Source organism: Pinus tabuliformis, chromosome 4_2 (assembly GCF_031772625.1).
Source record: "Pinus tabuliformis cultivar Carrire ecotype Pingquan chromosome 4_2, CPIR1, whole genome shotgun sequence".
NCBI classification, from domain to species: domain Eukaryota; kingdom Viridiplantae; phylum Streptophyta; class Pinopsida; order Pinales; family Pinaceae; genus Pinus; species Pinus tabuliformis.
The window spans coordinates 690,795,936-690,818,090 of NC_142304.1; the positions used below are offsets into that span (position 1 = coordinate 690,795,936).

Consider the following 22,155-nt stretch of genomic DNA (forward strand, 5'->3'; position numbering starts at 1 on the left):
GCCTAAATATTTGGGACTTGGCTATGGATAGTCTTATGGAGAGAATTCCAAAGTTGCCATGAAAGCCATTGAAACAATCCCAAGAAGGAGTTTCATTTCATGTCCTCTACCTCAAAAGTGTGAAGGTTGTATCCAAGAGGAATACAATAGCTTGAAACATCAATTGTAGGATGTAGGTGTTTAGAAGCACACACTTGAACTAGAGAGTCGGGGAGACTCTAACAGCCTTGAAGATTTTGATGGTGTTCCAAAGGGAGCCACTTCTTCATTTGCTTCACCTCCTCGTGAAGGTAATAAAGGTGAAAGAGGCAGGTATAAATCTGGCTCTAATTACATTCATTTTGATTTTGCAAAGCATGATAAATTTGCACATAAGTATGGGGAAAGAGTTGCATGTTCCTTTTGTGGTTTGGATAACCATGATGTTTCTAGATGTTGGAAGAGAATGTCCGCATACAAGAAGCAGAAGAAGGAAAAGAAGCAAGCAGCCAAAGGTCCATTGGACAAGGCAAATCATGCTATCAAGAGGATGCACATGCAATGCACTTACTGCCATAAGCAAGGACATCTTGCTGCAAAGTGTTGGACACTAAATCCAACAATGCTTCCACAAAAGCTGAAGAAAGTGGAAAGAGAAGATGGAAGAAATGGAAGTGAAGATTCCATGAATGATGTGTCTCAAAATGATTCACATGATGATGCTGATGTGCAGGCAAAGGTAGTACCTTTGAAAGGGATTGGCAAGGAACAATTAGAGTTCTTATCCGATTAAGATTGCATGTCTATTGATGCATCTACGTTATATTTCATTTAAGCTTTGAAAGTACAGTGTGCTTAAGTGAAAGTTGAGGGATGAAATGCATGCATTGCATGTGATGCCATGTTGACTTGAAAGAAGTTAACTTGGTCTCCAAATGGAGACAATGATGAAAGTTTCATCTCTTGGAAAAAGAGTCCTAATGGTCTTTTTCTACATACTTGACTTGAAGGGTCATTTGTTTAAAGGCATGTTTTGTGGGCTTGTTATCTAGTCCATCATTTGTATGTAGATAGAAGACATGGAGGTGTTCACAAGTTGCAAAAATCTGTTTCTTTTGTTGAAGTAGGAGTTAGTCCATCCAGTTGTTGTCTGTATTCCTGTTGTTGTTGGTAGCTTGTCAAACAGGTACAAATGAAAGTTTTGTGGAGCAAATGTACTTCACATTTCTTGAGCCACCTTGGATCAGTAATCAAGGCAAAGAAGCTCAAACTACCTTCTATGACCATTTGAGTAGAAGTTCTACAGGAAGGCAAGGAGGAAGACAGTTCTTCTCAGGAAGACCAACCCATCCAGATAAGGGAAGTGGTTAGAAAATTTGGCTCAAAGGCACTACGCGAAGGCAAGTGTAGGGAGGCTGAAAGAAGAGAGTGAGTCACTCTCATTTACTGTTCAGATCAGTATATCAGTCTTTTGGAGACCAAAAGTTCTTTTAGTGGGAAGGCGTGATCCAAAAATGGATCCTGGGTAAACCTCTAAGTCTAAAAGACTTCATGCAAGAGGTGAAAGGTGCCAAATGGCACAAATCCTTTGTAAATCAGAGGAAAATGAAAATTGCAGGCTGCCCTCGGAAATAGTCTCATTGCAGAGATCTTCTCATTCTGAATCCAACGCAACTTGAATGGGCGAAAGAAGACTTCAGATGAAGAAGTTATCATGAAAAGAAGCTCCCTTTGTTCCTTTGAAAATGAGGCAAATTCTTTGAAAAATGGGCTTAAGGCCTTAACGAAGGAAATCGCATCAGAGAAGCCAAGCGGAAGTGTTATCGGACCTTAAGCCTCAAGTGATTGCAATATTGCAGCAATCGCATATTGAAATCGATTGAGGCTTAAGTTTTGATAACACTTCCACTTGGCTTCTCTGATGCGATTTCCTTTGTTAAGGCCTTGAGCCCATTTTTCAAAGAATTTGCCTCATTTTCAAAGGAACAAAGGGAGCTTCTTTTCATGATAAATTCTTCATCTGAAGTCCGTTTTCTCCCATTCAAGTTGTGTTGGATTCAAAATGAGAAGATCTCTACAATGAGACTATTTCCGAGGGCAACTTGCAATTTTCATTTTCCTCTGATTTACAAAGGATTTGTGCCATTTGGCACCTTTCACCTCTTGCATGAAGTCTTTTAGACTTAGAGGTTCATCCAAGATCCATTTTTGGATCGCGCCTTCCCACTAAAAGAACTTTTGGTCTCCAAAAGACTGATATACTGATCTGAACAATAAATGAGAGTGACTCACTCTCTTCTTTTAGCCTCCCTACACTTGCCTTTGCATAGTGTCTTTGAGCCAAAATTTCTGACCACTTCCCTTCTTTGGATGGGCTGGTCTTTGTGAGAAGAACTGTCTTCCTCCTTGCCTTCCTGCAGAACTTCTACTGAAATGGTCATAGAAGGTAGTTTGAGCTTCTTTTCCTTGATCATTGATCCAAGGTGGCTCAACAAATGTGAAGTACATCTGCTCCACAAAACATGCCTTTAAACAAATGACCCTTCAAGTCAAGCATGTAGAAAAAGACCATTAGGACTCTTTTTCCAAAAGATGAATCTTTCATCATTGTCTCCATTTGGAGACCAAGTTAACTTCTTTCAAGTCAACATGGCATCACATGCAATGCATGCATTTCATCCCTCAACTTTCACTTAAGCACACTGTACTTTCGACGCCGAAATGAAATATAATGTAGATGCATCAATAGACATGCAATCTTAATCGGATAAGAACTCTAATTGTTCCTTACCAATCCCTTTCAAAGGTACTACCTCTGCCTGCACATCAGCGTCATCATGTGAACCATTTTGAGACACATCATTCATGGAATTGTCACTTCCATTTCTGCCATCTTCTCTTTCCACTTTCTTTAGCTTTGGTGGAATCATTGTTTGATTCAGTGTCCAACACTTTGTAGCAATATGTCCTTGCTTATGGCAGTAAGTGCAATGCATGTACATCCTCTTGATAGCATGATTTGCCTTGTCCAATGGACCTTTGGCTGCTTGCTTCTTTTCCTTCTTCTGCTTCCTGTATGCGGCCATTCTCTTCCAACATCTAGAAACATCATGGTTATCCATACCACAAAAGGAACATGCAACTCTTTCCCCATACTTATGTGAAAATTTATCATGCTTTGCAAAATCAAAAGGAATGTAATTAGAACCAGATTTATACCTGCCTCTTTCACCTTTATTGCCTTCACGAGGAGGTGAAGCAAATGAAGAAGTGGCTCCCTTTGGAACACCATCAAACTCTTCAAGGTTGTTAGAGTCTCCCCAACTCTCTGGTTCAAGTGTGTGCTTCTGAACACCTGTATCCTGCAATTGATGTTTCAAGCTATTGTATTCCTCTTGGATAAAACCTTCACACTTTTGAGGTAGAAGACATGAAATGAAACTCCTTCTTGGGATTGTTTCAATGGCTTTCATGGTAGCTTTGGAATTCTCTCCATAAGACTGTCCATAGCCAAGACCCAAAAATTAAGGCCTTTATTCAACCATTATTGGTTCAAAAATACCTTGTGCATGCTTTCCCAATCCCTTTCCTTCATAGCCCATCTTGGACATTAGCTTGGAACCTATGCATTTAGTATGTTTTTCAAAAGAAACAAATACAAGCATACACCCATATTTTCAAGCATTTCTTAATTCTGCATTGGTTAATCAAATAGACTTGGGAATATTTAAGCTTTGGAAGTGGGAGAGGTTCTTGTATGTTAGACAAGAAGCCTTAACAAAGGAAATCGCATCGAAAAAGCCAAGCGGAAGTGTTATCGCACCTTAAGCCTCAAGCGATTGCGATATGCGATCGCCGCAATATCGCATCACAATGTTCCATTTAACGTTGAAAGGACCCCGGGCCGTTTACATATGCGATAGTGATACGCCGATGCGATCGACGATCGAATTGCATGATAAAAAGGGTCATTGACAATGCGATAACGCCGACATGCAATATGCGATCAGCGATCGGGCAATCGGAGGAGTAGAGCACCAGGCCTTAGACCCATGCGAGATGCAATGGTGCGATAGCCAAAATCGGCGAATCTCAATTAGAGCATTACATTGGAGTGGGGCCACATATGTTATATATATGCGATAAGCAATCAGCTGGATCCGATGGAAAAATAGGTGCTATCTCATAAGATTTGAGATCCGCCAAATGCCATTTTTCAATGTATTTACACATATTTCATTGTTTAACGAAATACAAAGGGGTGGGCCGATTGCGATATACGATAGGGATTCCCAGGTGGACCCGATGGTGCTATAAAGCGGGGATTTGAGAATTTCAAGTCTGGGAACAGTGTTCTCTACAGATTTTTCCGTGTAATGGCAAGGTTCTCTGTGTAAACACAGAGTGACCGTTATGGAAGGATCCAAAGTGCCGATAGATCCCTTCTGTTACCAAATAGGTGGCATTCATCCTTGAGGGCGTTTAGCAATGATTGCTAATGCCCAGCGACGGGATTTGAACGGATTGTGGCAGGAAGACAGAAAGATGAAAGGGAGAACCAACAGGCAGCGCATTTTGGCTTTTAAGCCATGAATGCCAAAGAAAGAGGGCTGCTAAGTTATTGTTGGTGGCCAAGTTGTTGTTTGTTGCTAAATGCTGAAAGTAATAGCAGCAGAGAAGTGAAAAGTAGTTAAGGGAGCCTTTGGGGTCACTTGAAGTTCAAGTGAAAAGCCAGAGAGCGTGAAGGTTGCAGAAGGTAGAAAGAAGCCAGAGCAGGAGAGCCAAAGAGCCAAGAGCCCAAGCCAAAGAGCCAAGAGTCAGAGCCAAGAGCCAGAACCAGAGCCAAAGAGCCAGAGTCAGAGCCAAGAGCCAGAACCAAGAGCCAAAGAGCTAGAGCCAAGAGCTAAGAGCCAAAAGCCAGAGCTTCAAGAGCCAGAAGGGATAAAATGGTATCTGAACCCACTGTTTTTGTACAGAACAACAGGAGTTGAGTCAAATACTTGTAAAAAACTTACACCATAATCCTAGACAACCTAGTTGAATTAACTAGAGCTCACAGAGATGTAGCCCAAGAGTTGTGGGTGAACTCCAAATTAATTTGCTGCCTTATGTGTCTGTTTTTACTGCTGCTTTATTTACTTTATATGCATTTATATATCAGTTTCAACACATTAATTTACAACACTTAACAGTCAAACACAAATACAAGCATACACCCATATTTTCAAGAATTTCTTAATTCCACATTGGTTAATCAAATAGACTTGGGAATATTCAAGCTTTGGAAGTGGGAGAGGTTCTTGTAAGTTAGACAAGAAGCCTAAGTGCCCCATTTTCATATCAATGAATGATCTCTTTTGGCCTTTCATTGGTGAATTTGTTCTTGTATATTTAGATGATATACTTGTCTTTAGTAAGAGTTGGGTTGAACATGTGTGTCATGTAAAGAAAGTGCTTGATGTATTGAAAAAAGAAAAACTCTTTGTAAAGTTGTCAAAGTGTGAGTTTGGGAAAACCTCTTTGGGTTACCTACGTCATATTGTTGGTCATGGTTAGTTAAAGATTGATCCTTCTAAAGTTGAAGCAATTGTAAATTGGCCTAAGCCTACTAGTGTAACCGAGGTCCGTAGCTTTTTAGGTGCAGTCTAGTACTGGAGGAGATGTATTGCTAATTTCTCTGTTATTGCAACACCTCTACACATGTTGAAAAGTGTGAAACAGGTCTTCCAATGGGGAGGAAGACAACAAAAGTCCTTTGAAACATTGAAGGAAAAGATCAGTACCGTGCCAGTCTTATCCTTACTCGATCTCCAACAGCCATTCAAGATTGAAACCAATGCCAACGATTATGCCATGGGAGCTGTACTGATGCAGCAAAAGAAGCTAATTTGTTACCATTCTGAGAAGTTTTCTCAAGCTGTGATAAACTATCCCACTTATGACAAGGAGCTTTATGCCTTGGTGCAGAGTGTGAAAAAGTGGAAACACTACCTGATCAACAAGGAGACCATCATCCGTACGGATCATCAGCCCTTGTAGTACCTTCAGTCACAAACCAAGTTGCAACAATCTCGTCATTTAAGGTGGATGGGTTTTCTTCAACAGTTTCATCTGGTAATAAAGTATAAGAAGGGCACTAGAAATAAAGTGGTCGACATGCTATCTTTCTCTCCTATTTCTGCTTCTGTTATTTTGCATAATGCTTCGTTGTCTTTTGAGAGTTATGTTGAATAATATGCTAACGATGATGACTTTAAGGATATTTATGCAAAACTAACCCATGTTTCACAGGTGGACAACTATCACTTGCATGGGAAATGGTTGTATCACCTTGGTAAATTGTGTATTCCCACAGGGGAAAGAGTACATGTAATTCGATAGGCCCACACCTCTCTTGTGTCTAGACACTTTGGTGCCGAAAAGACGTTATGTCATGTACAAAGATTTTGTTTTTGGCCTCATATGAAAAACATTGTGGCTCGCTATGTAAAGGGTTCTGTGATGTGTTCCGTTTCAAATCCCTCTAATAGAAAACTCGGGCTCTACACACCACTCCCTATTCCGAGTCGTCCATAGGAAAGTGTGTCAATGAACTTTGTAGGAGGTTTGCCTTTGTCTAAAAAGAGTCATGACTATTTGTATGTCGTCATTGACCGTTTTAGCAAGATGTGTATTCTTATGCCTTGTAAAAAGCAGATCATTGTAGAGAAGAATGCTTCTCTTTTCTTTCAGCATGTTTGGGTCCATTTTGGATTACCCACATCAATTGTGTCAGATCGGGACTCTCGCTTTCTTGTAGAATTTTGGCCCAGCTTGTGGAGGATGATGGACACCAAATTGAAAAGAAGCACGACATTTCATCTGCAGACCGACAGAAAAACAGAGGTTGTCAATCGTATCGTGGTACACTTTCTATGAGGCTATTGTGGGAAACATCCCAAGTTGTGGGATGAACATATCCCATATGTACAACATTCCTACAACGGAGTAGTGAATTCATCTACGCAGCATTCACCATTTGAGACATGTTTTGGTTACCTGCTAAGGGACCCTTTTGATATGGTCTTTGGAAGGGAATATGGCTTCAGTGGACACAATGATAGGGAAAAATCTCAACAGTTCATTCAACGAATCCAATTCATTCACCAAGCAGTACAAGAGCAGTTGGAGAAAGTCAAGCCCGTTACAAGGCTCGACATGACAAACACCGAGTCGACCACCAATTCCAAGTGGGCAACAAAGTGTGGTTCCACATCAACAAGGATAGGATGAAGGGAGAAGGGAAGAAGTTGCGGCCCATCCAGTATGGTCCATTCACCATATTGGAGAAGATTGGAAACAATGCCTTTCGTCTTGATTTGCCGATCTATATGCAAATGTACTCAGTAGTGAATGTAGAGAACTTAAAGCTGTATGAGCCTCCATTGATCATGGACACCAATGAGATGGGCACAGTTCCTATAATTGATGATTTTGCTCCAGAATATCTCGATGAGTTACTTGAAGACATCATCCTTGACAGAAGGACCAGGACTTCACGGCAAGGAGATGTGGAATACCTTTGAGTTGGTTTCAAGGGAACGCACCCTAGCAAGGCCAAATGGTTGGAGAAGGAAAGGGTGAGGGAATAGTTCCCTCACTTGCCAATTGACTAATGAAAGCTTTTGGCGGTCCAAAAGCTCCTCAATGGGGAGGATTGATCTAGGTGGATCTTCAGATACAGTGGCATGGAAAATCTCAAAATTCAAAGTGGCAAAAAAGAAAGTATCCTGACATCAAATCAAAGTGCTCGTCACCCTGATTCCAACGGTGTAAACGACACTCCAATCCGAGTCCGGATGATGAAGTTGTGGCAGAAAGAGTTTGCCTTAGTTCCTTTGGAAAATGAGGCTTTTTCTTATAAAAATGGGTTTTTAGCCTTATGAAGGAAAATCGCAATTGGAGGGTCCAAAGGGGTGGACTTAAGAAGAAGTAGTAGAACGACTAAATCGCAATTAGGGTAGGCAATCAACAATATCGGGATGGAGAGGTCGAAATTGGGCAGAGCCAACTTGCGATCGCGATCGGCCGATTGACAATCGGCAGGACCAAGGACTAGGACCCCCGAGCCACAGCGATGCGATATGCCTATCCGATCGGGTCGATGCAATACACCGATATCGGCGATCGGCAATCGACGTTTGGTGGATCCCCGGGATAAAGGGCCATTGAATGAGCGATATGCCAATTGCGATATGGGGGTCGGACCCGATGGGTCTATAAGCCCGATTTAATGGAATTTGAAGTCCAGCCTAAAGGCTTTTGGTCAAATTTTCTTATGTTTCCATGTATTATCAGTTCAAACCGAAAAAGGCCTATTATTAAGGTTTGTTGCGCTCACTGACCCTTCCATATAAACAGCCTCTATTATAAACAAAACAACTCTGATTTTTAAGCGACATTCTGCTATAAAGCCTAAGGCACGCAACAAGCACAGGGGGAAAGATTTTTAGCACGCAGTTCGAGGCAGGAGAGTTTTCAGGAGGGCCGATAGTGTATTTTTTCTGATTTGGACAAATCTTATATGTTTTCAGCCCCTTTCATCGCCACAGACGCATTGGTGCTATCCATTTCTCCATCTGAGGTCTCCATTTCATAGCCATTGTCCAGAATGGAGGTATAGCCTCTTTTTATGTAAACTGATGAATGTATTTGCTTCTTTTCATGCCATTTAATATATGAAGGCCTACCCATTGATCGAGCAGGGCCGGGAGATGTAGTAAAAGTTGGATGAACTTCGTTATCAAGTCTTGTTGTCTTCTTGTCATGCCTTTATGTGTTCCTTCTTCTTTTATGTGTGCACAATAGAATTTTGTGTTAAGCTGCAATTTTTACATGTGATTCTTTCCATACATCTATAAGCAAAAGATCCCTAGATCACCGACACTTCCATTGCATTATCGCAATCGGCGTGAAACCCTTGGCGCACTAATCTAGCACACTGCAACATTTGCGAACCCGCCGGGTGTATTAAGCATAATATATAGTATATCAGGTCTGGGCCCCTTATCGAAGTATCGCAGTTGGTTCCCACCACGAAATCACAATCAGTACTATCCCTTGAACCACATCACAAGCAACTTTTTGTGCGATTGCGATATGCGATGTATATCGCATCGCAACTAAGTCCTGCCTGGGCCGATTCGTAATTCCTCTAGCCGGTGATATGTGATATCGCAATCGTAGTCGGGAACAACAGGGGACGATTCTTCCTTAAACGATCCTCCTTTTCGGTAATATGTGATATGTGGGGTCTAGTGGCATCCTGCCACGTGGCGCTCCCTTATTCGCTGAAACTATGCCATGTCATCTTCTCCCTGCTACCTGGACAAGTAAAACTCAAACTTTGACTTGCTCTAACTTTGTCATCTGGACTCGGATTTGAGTGTCGTTCACACCGTTGGAATCAAGATGACAAGCACTTCGATCCGATGCTAAGATTATCCAGATTCCGCCACTTTGAGTTTTGAGCCTTTTTTCATACCACTAGTACTTTTATGAAGATCCACCTAAATCATGTAACAAGTCTTATATGTCACGTCCACCTGTAATACACATGTTCTCTCTCTATGTGTGTGTGTGTGTTACACTAGACCATACACCTCAACCATGACATATGCACATACCATGTTGTAGACCTTAAAGTGTTGTGATATATATATATATATATATATATATATATATATATATATATACACACACATATACATGTGTGGCTACATACACACAAGCTTATACATTTGTCACAATGCATGCATATAACTGGCATATGATACATATATGTGTATATTATATAACTTCACACACACACACACACATATACATATCCAACGATATCACTTGCCCCTGACACATGTAGCCCAATGGGGACCCACACTCCTGCTATCAACCACCATGTGTAAGCCATGTCATACACCATATCGAGGTGTGAATGTAATTACGAGAACCATATACATTATTCGATGGCTCTTGATCGCCTAACGTATCCAATCGTATGTGGAACTCAACAAGACCTCAACTCGGAGGTCGGCCCAATCTTTTACTGCAATTATCGCTTGTGCCTCCCTAGGCCCGACCCTGACCTTTTGACCCTTTGGCATAACTATAAGGTCGGCCCGACCTCTGTCCATTTGTCATGACCGTGGGATCGACCCCGATCTCCGACCTTAGTCATAAAAAATGGTTATGCAACATGGTTTCATGGATTAAAGGCCCTTGGATCCAAGGCTCTCACCTCCACTTGAAAAGTTATAGTTTTTTTGCAGTTGTAGGTATAAAGTTAACACCACGAGTGTGTTGAGTAATATGTGTATAAAGGGTAATATATATATTACTCAACACATTCATGGTGTTAAATTTATACCTACAACTGCAAAATATATATTTGTGGTTCACACCCGATGCTATGAATGCATCGCTAAGCAACACAAATGAAATCAACAACTCATGGAATCCGCCTTCAAGGTAGTCCATATGCAACAAGTTCTTCCCACCAATTAATGATGGAAATAACTCAGATTTAGCACCGAAAATAAGTGCAGCATACCACTACAAGATAATACCATCCATTTGCCTTCTAAAAGGTCTATAACACATCAAAGGTGTTATAATAAAGTAGTCATCGATTATAATTGCATGGATTTGCTCGACTGTAGTAAAAATTAATTTATTTCAAGACATGCCCATTAGGATATGAACCAACATGAAACAATGCATACTAACTCTACTAATTAACATAGTTCATGCAATTACAAACTCGCCATTGTGATGCAAATCCATCATGCAGGTTGAGACTCTTCTTGGAATCAACTTACTAATGTTATCAATACATTGTAAAGATCCATAGTTGTCTTTAACTCGAATGAAGGATACATGTTCCAGACCAACCTCCCTAAATAGATAATTTGTTAGGGTGTAACAACCGAATTTCTATTGTCATCATGACACCCAGAACCATATAAAGGAGTACTTTCCATGAGGAAGCAAACCCCATCATGCAATAACATAAATATGACGCCACTTCAAGCCTAGGGTGCTAAAAGCATAAAACAATTTGCCTAGCTTAAAAGACATTCTTATTAATAACATAGAGAACAAGCTTTATTTATGCTTGAGCTTAGAGAGAATAGAATGCAAACCCATGAAACTGGGCATACGCTACTGGAAGACTTGCAAAGAAACCATATGAAACAAACAGGTCAATAAGGACCAGTGAGGAAGAAATCATCAGTTTTGATACTAAAAAATATGAACAATGCAGGAAAGAATTTACATCCATTCCAGGATTATTCCCTCTGCATGTATCAACACATTTTTTCATGTTAGTTACTGTTATAACATGGCTAATACAACCACGCCCTGTTCCAACACCTTTTTAGATAGTCCTAATAGTATATTAATCAGTTAAGTAAACAACAAAATTAGAGACCATGCTTCATGCTTCAATAACACCATTTCAAATAAAAAAATTAAATAGACACACACAGACATATATTCATTGTTTCTGAAGAACATGAGAAATACTTATCTTGAAAAATAATGTGAAACTAAGTCTTGGACTATAAATCTCCACCGAACCATAGACAAGCTACAACCAGTGCTCACTTGCACTTATCACCCCCGACCCAGATTCTAGAGACTGAGGGGCCTTTTTGCTCAGGGATTTAAACACAACTACAAGTTGAACCAGGGACTCTAGAGGTTCTCCCACCTCCACCTAGCAACTAATTTGTGGTAAAAAATGCAAAGGGACTCTAGAGACCTATTTTCTTCGCCCTTTAGAAATTCAATCATTGTGGTTCCACCCAACTTAGGGACTTTGGAACCCACAAAAAAACCAAAATACAATAGGGAAGTATCCATAAACCGTCATAGAATTTCTAAGGATAATTCCTCCACCCCAGCCCTCAGGAACTCAGAGCAATCCCATCTCCTTCCATTGGCTATTGGGGAATCGAGAGGCAATTGGTCCCACACATGAAAGTGGTTTCCTCCTAACTCCTTTGCAATTAAGAACTCATATCACAACTCCTCTCTGTTCTTGTTGACCTTTCAATATTCTTCCTTTTTCTCTATGGTTTATAGCATTGATCTTTTTCTATTCTTGTCTTCTACTTCTCTTTTTTTTTGTTTGAATTATCTCTCCCACGGTTCGAATGAGCTTGTTGCTCCCTCTATTGCGTTGTCCCCAACACTTCCAAATCCTCTCTTGCCTTCATCCTGCGCTCTCCCAAAAATTCGAATGAGCTTATTACTTGCTCTGTTGTGATGTCCCAACACTTCCAAATCCTCCTTGCCTTCCTACTGCGCTCTCCCTAGTAGTTCAAATGAGCTTGTTTCTCCCTCTATTGTGTTATCCCCAACACTTCCAAATCCTCATTGCCTTCCTACTATGCTCTCCCCAGCAGTTTGAATGAGCTTGTCTCTCCCTCTGTGTATTCCTCTACCTTGCCTCAATGCATGACTACCCCCAACACTTCCAGTTCAAATGCCCTCTCTTGCCTCTAACATTGTCTATTGTTCAAGTGAGTCCACCCTCTCTAGTGCTTGAATACCCTCTAGATAGTGACTTATATTTGTCAAAGTCTTTTCAACCAATAGGAAGGGTTCCTCCTGTCCATTTGTTCCCCATATTATTTTTTTTGGTAGCTTATTACAGTAGGTGACCAACACACCTCACTAGCTAGCAGCCTGCGCATTTCCTCTTAATTTTTTTTTTCCTCGCAGCCTTGACCAACATTCCAAGCAAGGATAGCCATTTTCCTTTCTCTTGCAAGTCCATAAATTTTGAAAATACTAGGCCATTAAAAAAGCACCAGCCAACCTTTAATGGTTGTCATAAGCAATCCAAATTTCCTTCAACAAGAAACTTAACCCATCCTAGACGAGCAACCCCCCCAACGTCTGGAATCCATGTCCCATTACTCAACCCATAGTTTCTGTCAATTATTTACATAAAATATTACAATGCATTTCACAATTGGAAAATTACCAAGGTTTTCACATTAAAACATCACACATACTCATCAAAACCCTCTAATTATATCTAATTGATTAATTAGAGAGTTCAAAAACCGCAATGAACCATCAAACATTGCCTTTATTACGTTTTAACAATGAAAACAAGATTGAAACCTTGGTCATTTCCTTTTCAATACCGTATCTCACATTTGGAGCAAATAATATATTTTACACAACAACATAAAACAATAAGTCCAATTTACACTAATACTATACTAAATTATGGATATTTACACCTCATCTCAAATAATTTACTAAAGTGAATAAGGAAAAGTGTGTCCAAATCACTTGAAATGAAATTGCATTAAGATTTGGAATCCAAGGCTGAAATATGTATTTAATTGATTATACATAAATTCTGGAGACTAAGGCATATACATACATTATATAAATGGCATACATCAATACTATTGGAATTGATAAGCATGTACAACCATGAAATTATAGGGAAATGCCAATGTTTTTACAAGCATGTTATTAATTTTGCAAGTTCTAAGATAAGATGTATTATAAGGATTACCTAAAATAATTTTGAAAGTTCAATTCTTGTTGAAATTTGGAAAAAACAACAATTAAATTTTAACTTGATTCCATGATTTTTTTTCAAAAAGTTGAGGATATTGATTGATTCAGAAGCCATGAAAATCCCCTCAATGTGGATGAATGATGCCCTAAAACTTTAATTCCATATAAATATAATGAATGCTCAAATATCAAAATTTAACATATTTGAGTTATTAGAAAAGAGGGAATTTTGATAGTCGTTGTCCTTATCTTCCCCTTTTGATAAATTACATGTGTTATATTGGATGAATGGTTGAAGGTGAGAATTTGAGATCCCTTCACCAACATAGGCAAGATGAATGTTGGTCCTTGTGACCATATGCAAAAATCTTTCATTATTGATATAATTAATATTTTGTTAGATCATCATGCATTTGAAAGTAGAATCATTTTATATGTGATTAACATGGTTGATGTTTTGTGGGACTATCATGCATTTGAAAGTTTAATTGTCATAGATGTTGTTGTAGTGCATGTGGAGTATGCATGGATTATTGCTGATATGAAATTACATGTGTTATATTGGATGAATGGTTAAAGTGCTATATTGGATGAATGGTTAAAGTGCTATATTGGATGAATGGTTGAAGGTGGGAATTTGAGATCCCTTCACCAACATAGAAAATATGATCATTGCTCCTCGTGACCAAATGCAAAGGTATAGATATTACGTTATTGACATGGTCAATATTTTGTTGGACCATATTGCATTTCATGGGATCATTTTTTACATTATTCACACGGTTGATATTTTGTTAAACCATCATGCATTTAAAAGTGGAATCACCATTGTGATTGTAGTAGTGCATATGGATTATGGCATAGGATAACTCATCGTTGATATATGATTAAAAAATCTTTGGAATTTTGTGAATTGATTCTAGTGCACATTAAAACATAGATGGAGGAAGCATATGTTTGAATTTTGTCGTAAGTTATTTTATAAGATGTTTTAAGGTTGTATAAGGGTACACCAAGTACACTTGAGTAAGTGGATGTGGGTGGATCATTCAACAACTCAATTCCTATGAGAGTCATATTATTGGCATAACTTTTAACACTACAATATAAACTAATCCATTAAGCCATCATCCAATTGTAAATCACATAATGAGTTTTGAGGCATCATCCAAGTGATTCAAAATAACCAAGGAACAATTTATCATTTTTAATATTGTTTACATCCATTGTGATTTCTTTTCAAAGCTAGATATAAAAATAAAAAGTCCATTGATGTGTGTTGTAGTTTGCTCAGTTAATTGGGTGTAGTTTAAGTAGTTGAAAGGAGTGTTATCATCCCCATCAAGGTTCAATTCTAGAACGTGAAACGTTTATGTCTTAATAAGAATATTGGTGTGATGACTTTAATCCATGTTGTTGACTTCATCTTATGGCTTGAAGAATTTAGGGTTTACCCTAGGTACCACCCTTGGAATGAGGGAAGCTGCTATGTTCTAGTTTATTAAACATTGATCCCACTTCAAAGCACTGCCAATACTTTTGAAAATGTTCATTCGTGATTATAAACTTTTGTTAGCTCAACAACATAGCATACCTGCCAAAACCCTTTCATTGTACTAAAATTAATGGTGAGATGTGTGTGTGGACAATACTTATAAAACAAAATGGAAAATTATTCACCTTTGTATCATATTATTATCACACACACACACACACATAATTGCAATTAGTCCAATGAGTTAGCTCTATTGGCCATTGGGAATGTTCCTGACCATTTCACTATTTCTATGCAAGCATGTGATTGGGATATATATATATATATAAGGGTGGGATGAAACAATGGTAAATTTAGGAGTTCAATTTTGTTATTGAATTGGTTTTTCATTTTTCTTCTCAAAAATATTTGAGTAGATTCTATATAATAAAATTATTTTGCTGATAGGTAGCTATATCATTCTTCCATTCAACATTAAGTTTGACTTCAACCTGGGCTTACCTTAGTTGATGATGATGATGATAATAATGATAACAATAATAATAATTTTATTTAAAATATATCACAATTTTCTAAAAACTACATAAAAATTATTAGAAATTTGATTTATAATAACTGCATCAAAAATCACATTTTATAGTAATCTATAAAGTAAATAATTGTATTGGATGCATGGTTAAAGTGCTATATTGGATGAATGGTTGAAGATGGGAATTTGAGATCTCTTCATCAACATAGAGAAGATGATTATTGCTCCTTGTGACCATATGCGAAGCTATAACTAATAAGTTATTGACAAGGTCAATATTTTGTTGGACCATCATGCATTTCATGGAATCATTGTTTACATTATTCACATGGTCCATATTTTATTAAACCATCATGCATTTGAAAATGCAATCATCATTGTGATTTTAGTAGTGCATGTGGATTATGATGTAGGATAACTCATTGTTGATATGAGATTAACAACTGTTTGGAATTTTGTGAATTGATTCTAATGCATATTAAAACATAGAAGGAGAAGGCATACATTCCAATTGTGTCAAAAGTTATTTTATAATATGTTTTAAGGTTTTGTAAGGGTACACCAAGTACACTTGAGTAAGTGGATATGAGTGGACCATTCAACAACTCAATTCCTCTGAGAGTCAAATTATTGGCATAACTTTTAAAATTAAAATATAATCTAATCCATTAAGCCATCATTCAATTGTAAATCATATAATGAGTTTTCAAGCATCATCCAAGTGATTCAAAATAACCAAAGAGCAATTTCTTATTTTTAATATCATTTACACCCATTTTTATTTCTTTTCAATGTTATTTGGGTCTAGTTGGGTCTAGTTCAGGTAGTTGAGAGGAGTGTTATCCTCCTCGCTGAGGTTCAATTACAAAAAGTATGATGATTTATTAATAAGTATTTTGTTGTAATGACTTTAAGCCATGTTGTTGACCTAACCTTGTGACTTGAAGAATTTAGGATTTGCACTAGTTACCATCCTTGCAATGAGGGAATTGTTATGTTGTAGTTTATAAAACATCAATCCCACTTCAAAGCACTCTTGAAACTTTTAAAATTGTTCATTCAAGAATATAAACTTTTGTTAGCTCAATAACATAGCAAACCTGCAAAAACCCTTTCATTGTGTGTGTGGATAACACTTATAAAACAAAATGAAAAATTGTTCACCTTTGTATCATAGTATTAAACACACACATACAATTTCAATTATCCCAATGAGTTAGCTCAATTGGTCGGTGCAATGTTCTTGACCATTTCACTATTTCTATACAAACATGTGGTTGGTTCTCATGTGTGTGTGTGTTCAATTTTGTCAATTGATTAGTTTTTCATTTTTCTTTCAAAAGAGAATTGTGTAGGTTTATATATATATATATATATATATATATATATATATATATTTGTGTCATGTAGTTATATCATGTTTCTATTTAATATTAAGGTTGGCCTTAACCTAGACTTAGTTTAGCTCTTTTCATAATAATAATAATTTAATTTAAAATATTTTCTATAATTTTTTAAAAACTATATAAAATTATTAGAAGTTAAGTTTATAATAATGAGATCAAAAATCACATTTTATAATAATGTATACAGTAAACCAATTTATAAATTATGCAATATACAATTAATATCAATAAACATTAATAATAATAATAATACAAAAATGTAAAAATAATAAACAATATAATTTAAATCCATTTTTTAATCACGATGGATCAGTAACTCCAACTCTTTAGGCTAAATTAGGGAAGGTCCACGATCAACCTTTATGGCTGCCTTATAACACCAAGATTATATCTAGACACTTGCAAGCCAGATATACGAGATCTTATGATTTAGCAAAAGCCCATACTCTAAAAAATGAGGATTCTATTCTTTGAGCCAAAACCAAACTCATAGCAGACCATATAATTTAAAGGAGTTGTTGACTTTTTCGACGCCTGAATCGGGCAGAAAATTTTGAGATGAAATTTTGATTTGTGTTATTTATACTGGTTTTTTGATTATATATATCGATTCAGCACCTGAAAAATCCCTAGGGTACTTCAATTGTGCAGGGGTTATCCATCAAGTTTGTAATTTAAATAAATTCTTACGAAATTTAAAAAAATTAGACCGAATTTTTTTCCAAAAAAACTCACTACAATTCGTAATTTGAATCCACTTCCTTCATAGAAAATCCAAAATCCAAGAAAGGAAAATATCTAATCCAACATAATATCCAAGAAAGGAAAATATCTAATCCAACATAATTTTTTTTGACTTAACGTTGGAGGGTCACTGGCGATAGAACTGCAACGTCCGAAAAGTAACCGCAGCTAGATGTTTTGAGACTATTAAAGATTTTTTTAAAGCAGGCTCAAAGTTAATTCAACTAGATCCCTCCAATTTACTCAACATATGCAAAAGTTATTCCTGAAACCAAGGAACAAGATGCAGAGCGAAGGAACAAGATGCAGAGCGAAGCCTCCTTCAATCTGATAATAACGGCCTGTCCAAATACCATAGGAAATGCCAACATTAATTTGTGGAAATCTCTGAACATTAATTACAACTTTGGTTTTGATATGGGAAATCTGCTATAACAATTTATGAAATCTGCATTGACCATTACAGTTTAGCGGTTTAGAGTGTTACTCATTACAGTGTCAATGTCCCATGGTACTTTCCAAATTATCATCTTTCAAGAAATTATTCAAAGAACCTTCACCCACCTTCTTGCTGTGGCTTGGGAAATCTACCTCAATTGCTTGTAAATATTTTATCATCGTAATTTAATATTTTATAATATGTTTACTATAGTTTTAGCGGTTTATGGAACTCTCCAGATTATTATTCTTGAAATCACCATTCCAAAAAGATCTCACTCTCTAAAACATTGTTAAGGCATATCATTACAAAATTTATGTAAACTTTTTAAAAACCAGCATATCTATACTCTTTCAATTTCAAAACATTAAGATTTGTTCTTCTATTTCAAATTTAAAAAATATGGAAAGCTGTGTCAACATCTGCAAGTCAAACCATGAAACCCTGTCCATGTTTAATTACTTGCAACTTTGCAAGGCATGATTATAACGAAGGCATAATTATAGCCATTTATATTTATAATGCTATACCAGCTTATTTTTGCTTGGAAGAGTTAGACAGGGGATTGGCTTAATTTTACACAGGCAGGGTAAATAATTAAACGGAAATAAATCAAAGGAAAAAAAGCTAAACAGAGAAGTGAGAAACCAGTGTGCAAAATCAGAATTGCTGCTTGTTTTAAACTTGTTTTAAGAACAGAACAAAGATACAATGGTAACTGAATTGAGGTGGTTGTATATGAAGAATAAGGGAACATTGTTGAAGAGTTTGAAATATCAAGCAGATGCGTTAAGCATCAATTTGTGAATAACATCTTTATCTGGGTAGGCAAAACAGTAAAAACGTCATTTCAACTGTGATGTAGCAGTAAAGTGGTATCAAGATATGAAACTAGGTGATAATCCTGCTTTATATATATAAAGCAACCAAAAATCCTCTAACAACAGTAAAGTTAAATAGCCAATCAACCAGGAATCAAGTTTAAATAATCAAGAAAACATATATGTAATCGAATAAATTCAATTGGAATTAATTTTGAATCAAAATTACAAGACTCTGTATCTGCTCTCCGGTTAATGTACAACTGCAGCTTTATCATACTCCTATGACAAAATTGTGTAGTGCGCATACAACAACAGGAGCAGTAAGCTACTCCTGCAGGATTGCTAGAGGTACACTTATCATCAAAAATATAACAAGTTTCCCCAACTATTAGTCCGTTGTGAATGACAGGATCATCGCCAACAATGGTCTGAAATGAATTTCCATACAAGTCCCAAGCTTCATCAATCAAATCGGATGCCACAGCCATCGAAAACAAGCTATGATGCAGAGTCTTGGCAGAAGTGTTGGAAGATTGTTGATGTTGAGATTGCGCTGCAGGGAACACAGCCTCTGAACATTGATTTAGTTCACCTCTTGGCTGCAACTCTTTCCAATTGACAAATTCGAAACTGGCACTGCACTTTCCATGTGTGAATGGAAGCTCCTGGATGGAGGAGCCATTACTAATGTCTGATTTTAACAGAGATTGATATGAAGTTGGAGATTTACTTCTGGAAGATCTCACATCAATCCACTCACCATGTGAGCTTGTGATCCAATTAGTCCTGTTAGCAACATCTTCATTTTCACAAGCTGTGGCCAGTGCCATTACTCTGTCCCTGGGAGAAGGTCTTGAGCATTGCCCAACTGATCTATTGACCTTCGCATTGCATTCCCCAGTTGGGCTTGGTACGCTGAGTGACTGTATGGGAGTCATCTGAGAAGTGTAGGAATTCCATACTTGATTCCTAGCATCCAAATGACTAGTTGGCGATCCTGGACCACTAATGGCCTCCTTTGCCATGGAGGCAGAGTAGTCCTCATTCAAGAAAGGATGGTTCAACAGATCTGCACTGGTCCACCTCTTCTCTGGATCTCTTCTAAAGCATTTCTCAAGGAAATCCCGGATCTGAGGTGAAAACCATGCAGGTATCTCAGGCAGCTCCTCTGTGCATCCAATCCGATACATTGCGGCGAGGGGACTGGAAATGTGGCTCCATGGAGGCCTGCCAGTGGCCATTTCAAGCATAGTGCAGGCGAGAGACCAAATATCAGAAGCAGGCCCTTGCTCCACCTGGTTCACCACTTCAGGAGCCATCCATTGAGGGGTTCCTCTCAATTGCAGGGCCTCCTGGCCCTTCTCCTCATTACAAAACCTCTTGGCAGAACCAAAGTCAGCAAGCTTCACACCATTGGCATCTACAAGAATATTCTTCCCCTTGATATCACAGTGCACAATCCCCTGGCTGTGTAGGTAATCGATCCCACATAGAATGTCGCGTGTGTATGCTCTGATCACTGATTCATGCAGCTTCCCTCCAAACTTACTCAGTAGATCCACCAAACTGCCACCTGGCATGTATTCTATGAACAAATTGTGTAGCCCTGCACCATTTTCGAAGCTGTAATTGTGCCCCAGGCAGCGAACGATGTATGGGGAATCCAGGCACCGCAAAATCTGGTACTCATTTTCCAAAGCGACACTAAAACCGTCTGCAGATTTGATTGCAAAGAGTTGGCCATTAGAGCTGTTCATGGCTAGGCTGACTGTCCCGGAAGCTCCGGCCCCAACAATGGCACCCCGCACCCAGCCCTCTTCTTCCTGGGCTCTCCTCATCTCTAATTCGATTCTCAATTCCCCCAAATTAATACACAGAGGAATGTGTTATTTTGAATACACAAGTGGTGATATCGTTAGCTTATAAACTGGCCTGTGGGAAAGAGGGCGAATGAGAAAAGCCGCAGTGACACGTTGGAGTTAATTGCTTTAAAAGCTACCAAAAACATCCGCCGAATCGCCGATGCTCTGCTTTCTGAGCCGCCCAAATCCGCTTCCGCCGTCCGGTGCTTTTCTTCTTTTCTTACCCGCCCAAGTCATCTGCCGTTGCATTTCGGATGTTGTAGTTTTATCGCCAGCGAGGCGACCCTTCGACATTGAGACTTTGAGTAGAGTGTAAAATAGTCGTGAGTGCCATGGGACGTGGATGACGTGTCTATCAGCTGCACGGGACCGCCCAATCATGTTATTCCAGCAGAGCAGAGGTTGCTTGAAAGGTGGACGTCGGGTCACGGGTGCGTTCTGTGTCGTGCATTTAAGCATTTGGATATATAATTTGCAAATGTAGGTGTGGAGTGGAGGGAGAATTTCAGCATCCGGGTAAATTGTGTCCTCTGTACACAACGCGATTTTTAAATATTACTATTGTAGGGCCACCTACTTTTTACATTAATGTTACTTTGGTTACCATGGAAGCACGCTACGTGTCCGTGGCACCACCATATAAAGAGGTTCAGTGAAACAGTTTAGCCACGTCACAGGGTGTGACATTGTATAAAAATATATGGAGCAGAGTCATTTATACCCTAAAGAATAATCTACAGCGGTTAGGCTGGTTTTTCTTTCTTTTTCTACCCGGTATAAAAATTAAAAATTTATAATATATTATAATATTTATTAAAATTTTAATTATTTTAAAAATAAAAAAATTATATATAAAAAATAATAATTAACTACAATATTTATTAATTTCTTTAATTATTTAAAAATAAATTAGAAAATATTTATATATTATTATATATAAGAGAACTAATAATAAAAGAATAAAACCATTTTTCCAATTTTGAGGGGTTGTTCGTTTTGTTAGAGAATAGATGTTGTTAGGATTATATCATGCCACGGTATGCAAAGGTATTGGGAGAAATGGAGGATGTTTCTATAGTTTAGTTTTCTGGTTTTATGATTGGTTTATTATTTTATATTTGATTAACTTATATCTTAAAAGGATTATAAGAATGAATCACTTAGTTAGAAAGAGGTAGGCACGTGTTAAGGCGTTTGGCTAAAGAAGAGTATGAAATAAATGGTTTCCATAAAGAGAATTGGAAAGTCATTTTTTAGACCTTTAGACTTTTTAGTTAGTGTTCGTTGTGATAT

General features: G+C 37.9%; 1 protein-coding gene across 1 annotated transcript in view; it reads right to left on the bottom strand.

Annotated features, from left to right (window-relative positions):
- The window catches only part of LOC149171354 (uncharacterized), a 42,818-nt gene extending 21,853 nt beyond the window's left edge, over window positions 1-20,965 (bottom strand). The window contains exon 1 of the mRNA XM_089425940.1: window positions 19,227-20,965. Within this exon, the coding sequence (XP_089282066.1) occupies window positions 19,227-20,838 (1,612 nt within the window). The 5' untranslated portion in view covers window positions 20,839-20,965. The remainder of the gene's footprint in view (window positions 1-19,226) is intronic.
- Window positions 20,966-22,155: the final 1,190 nt, after the last annotated feature.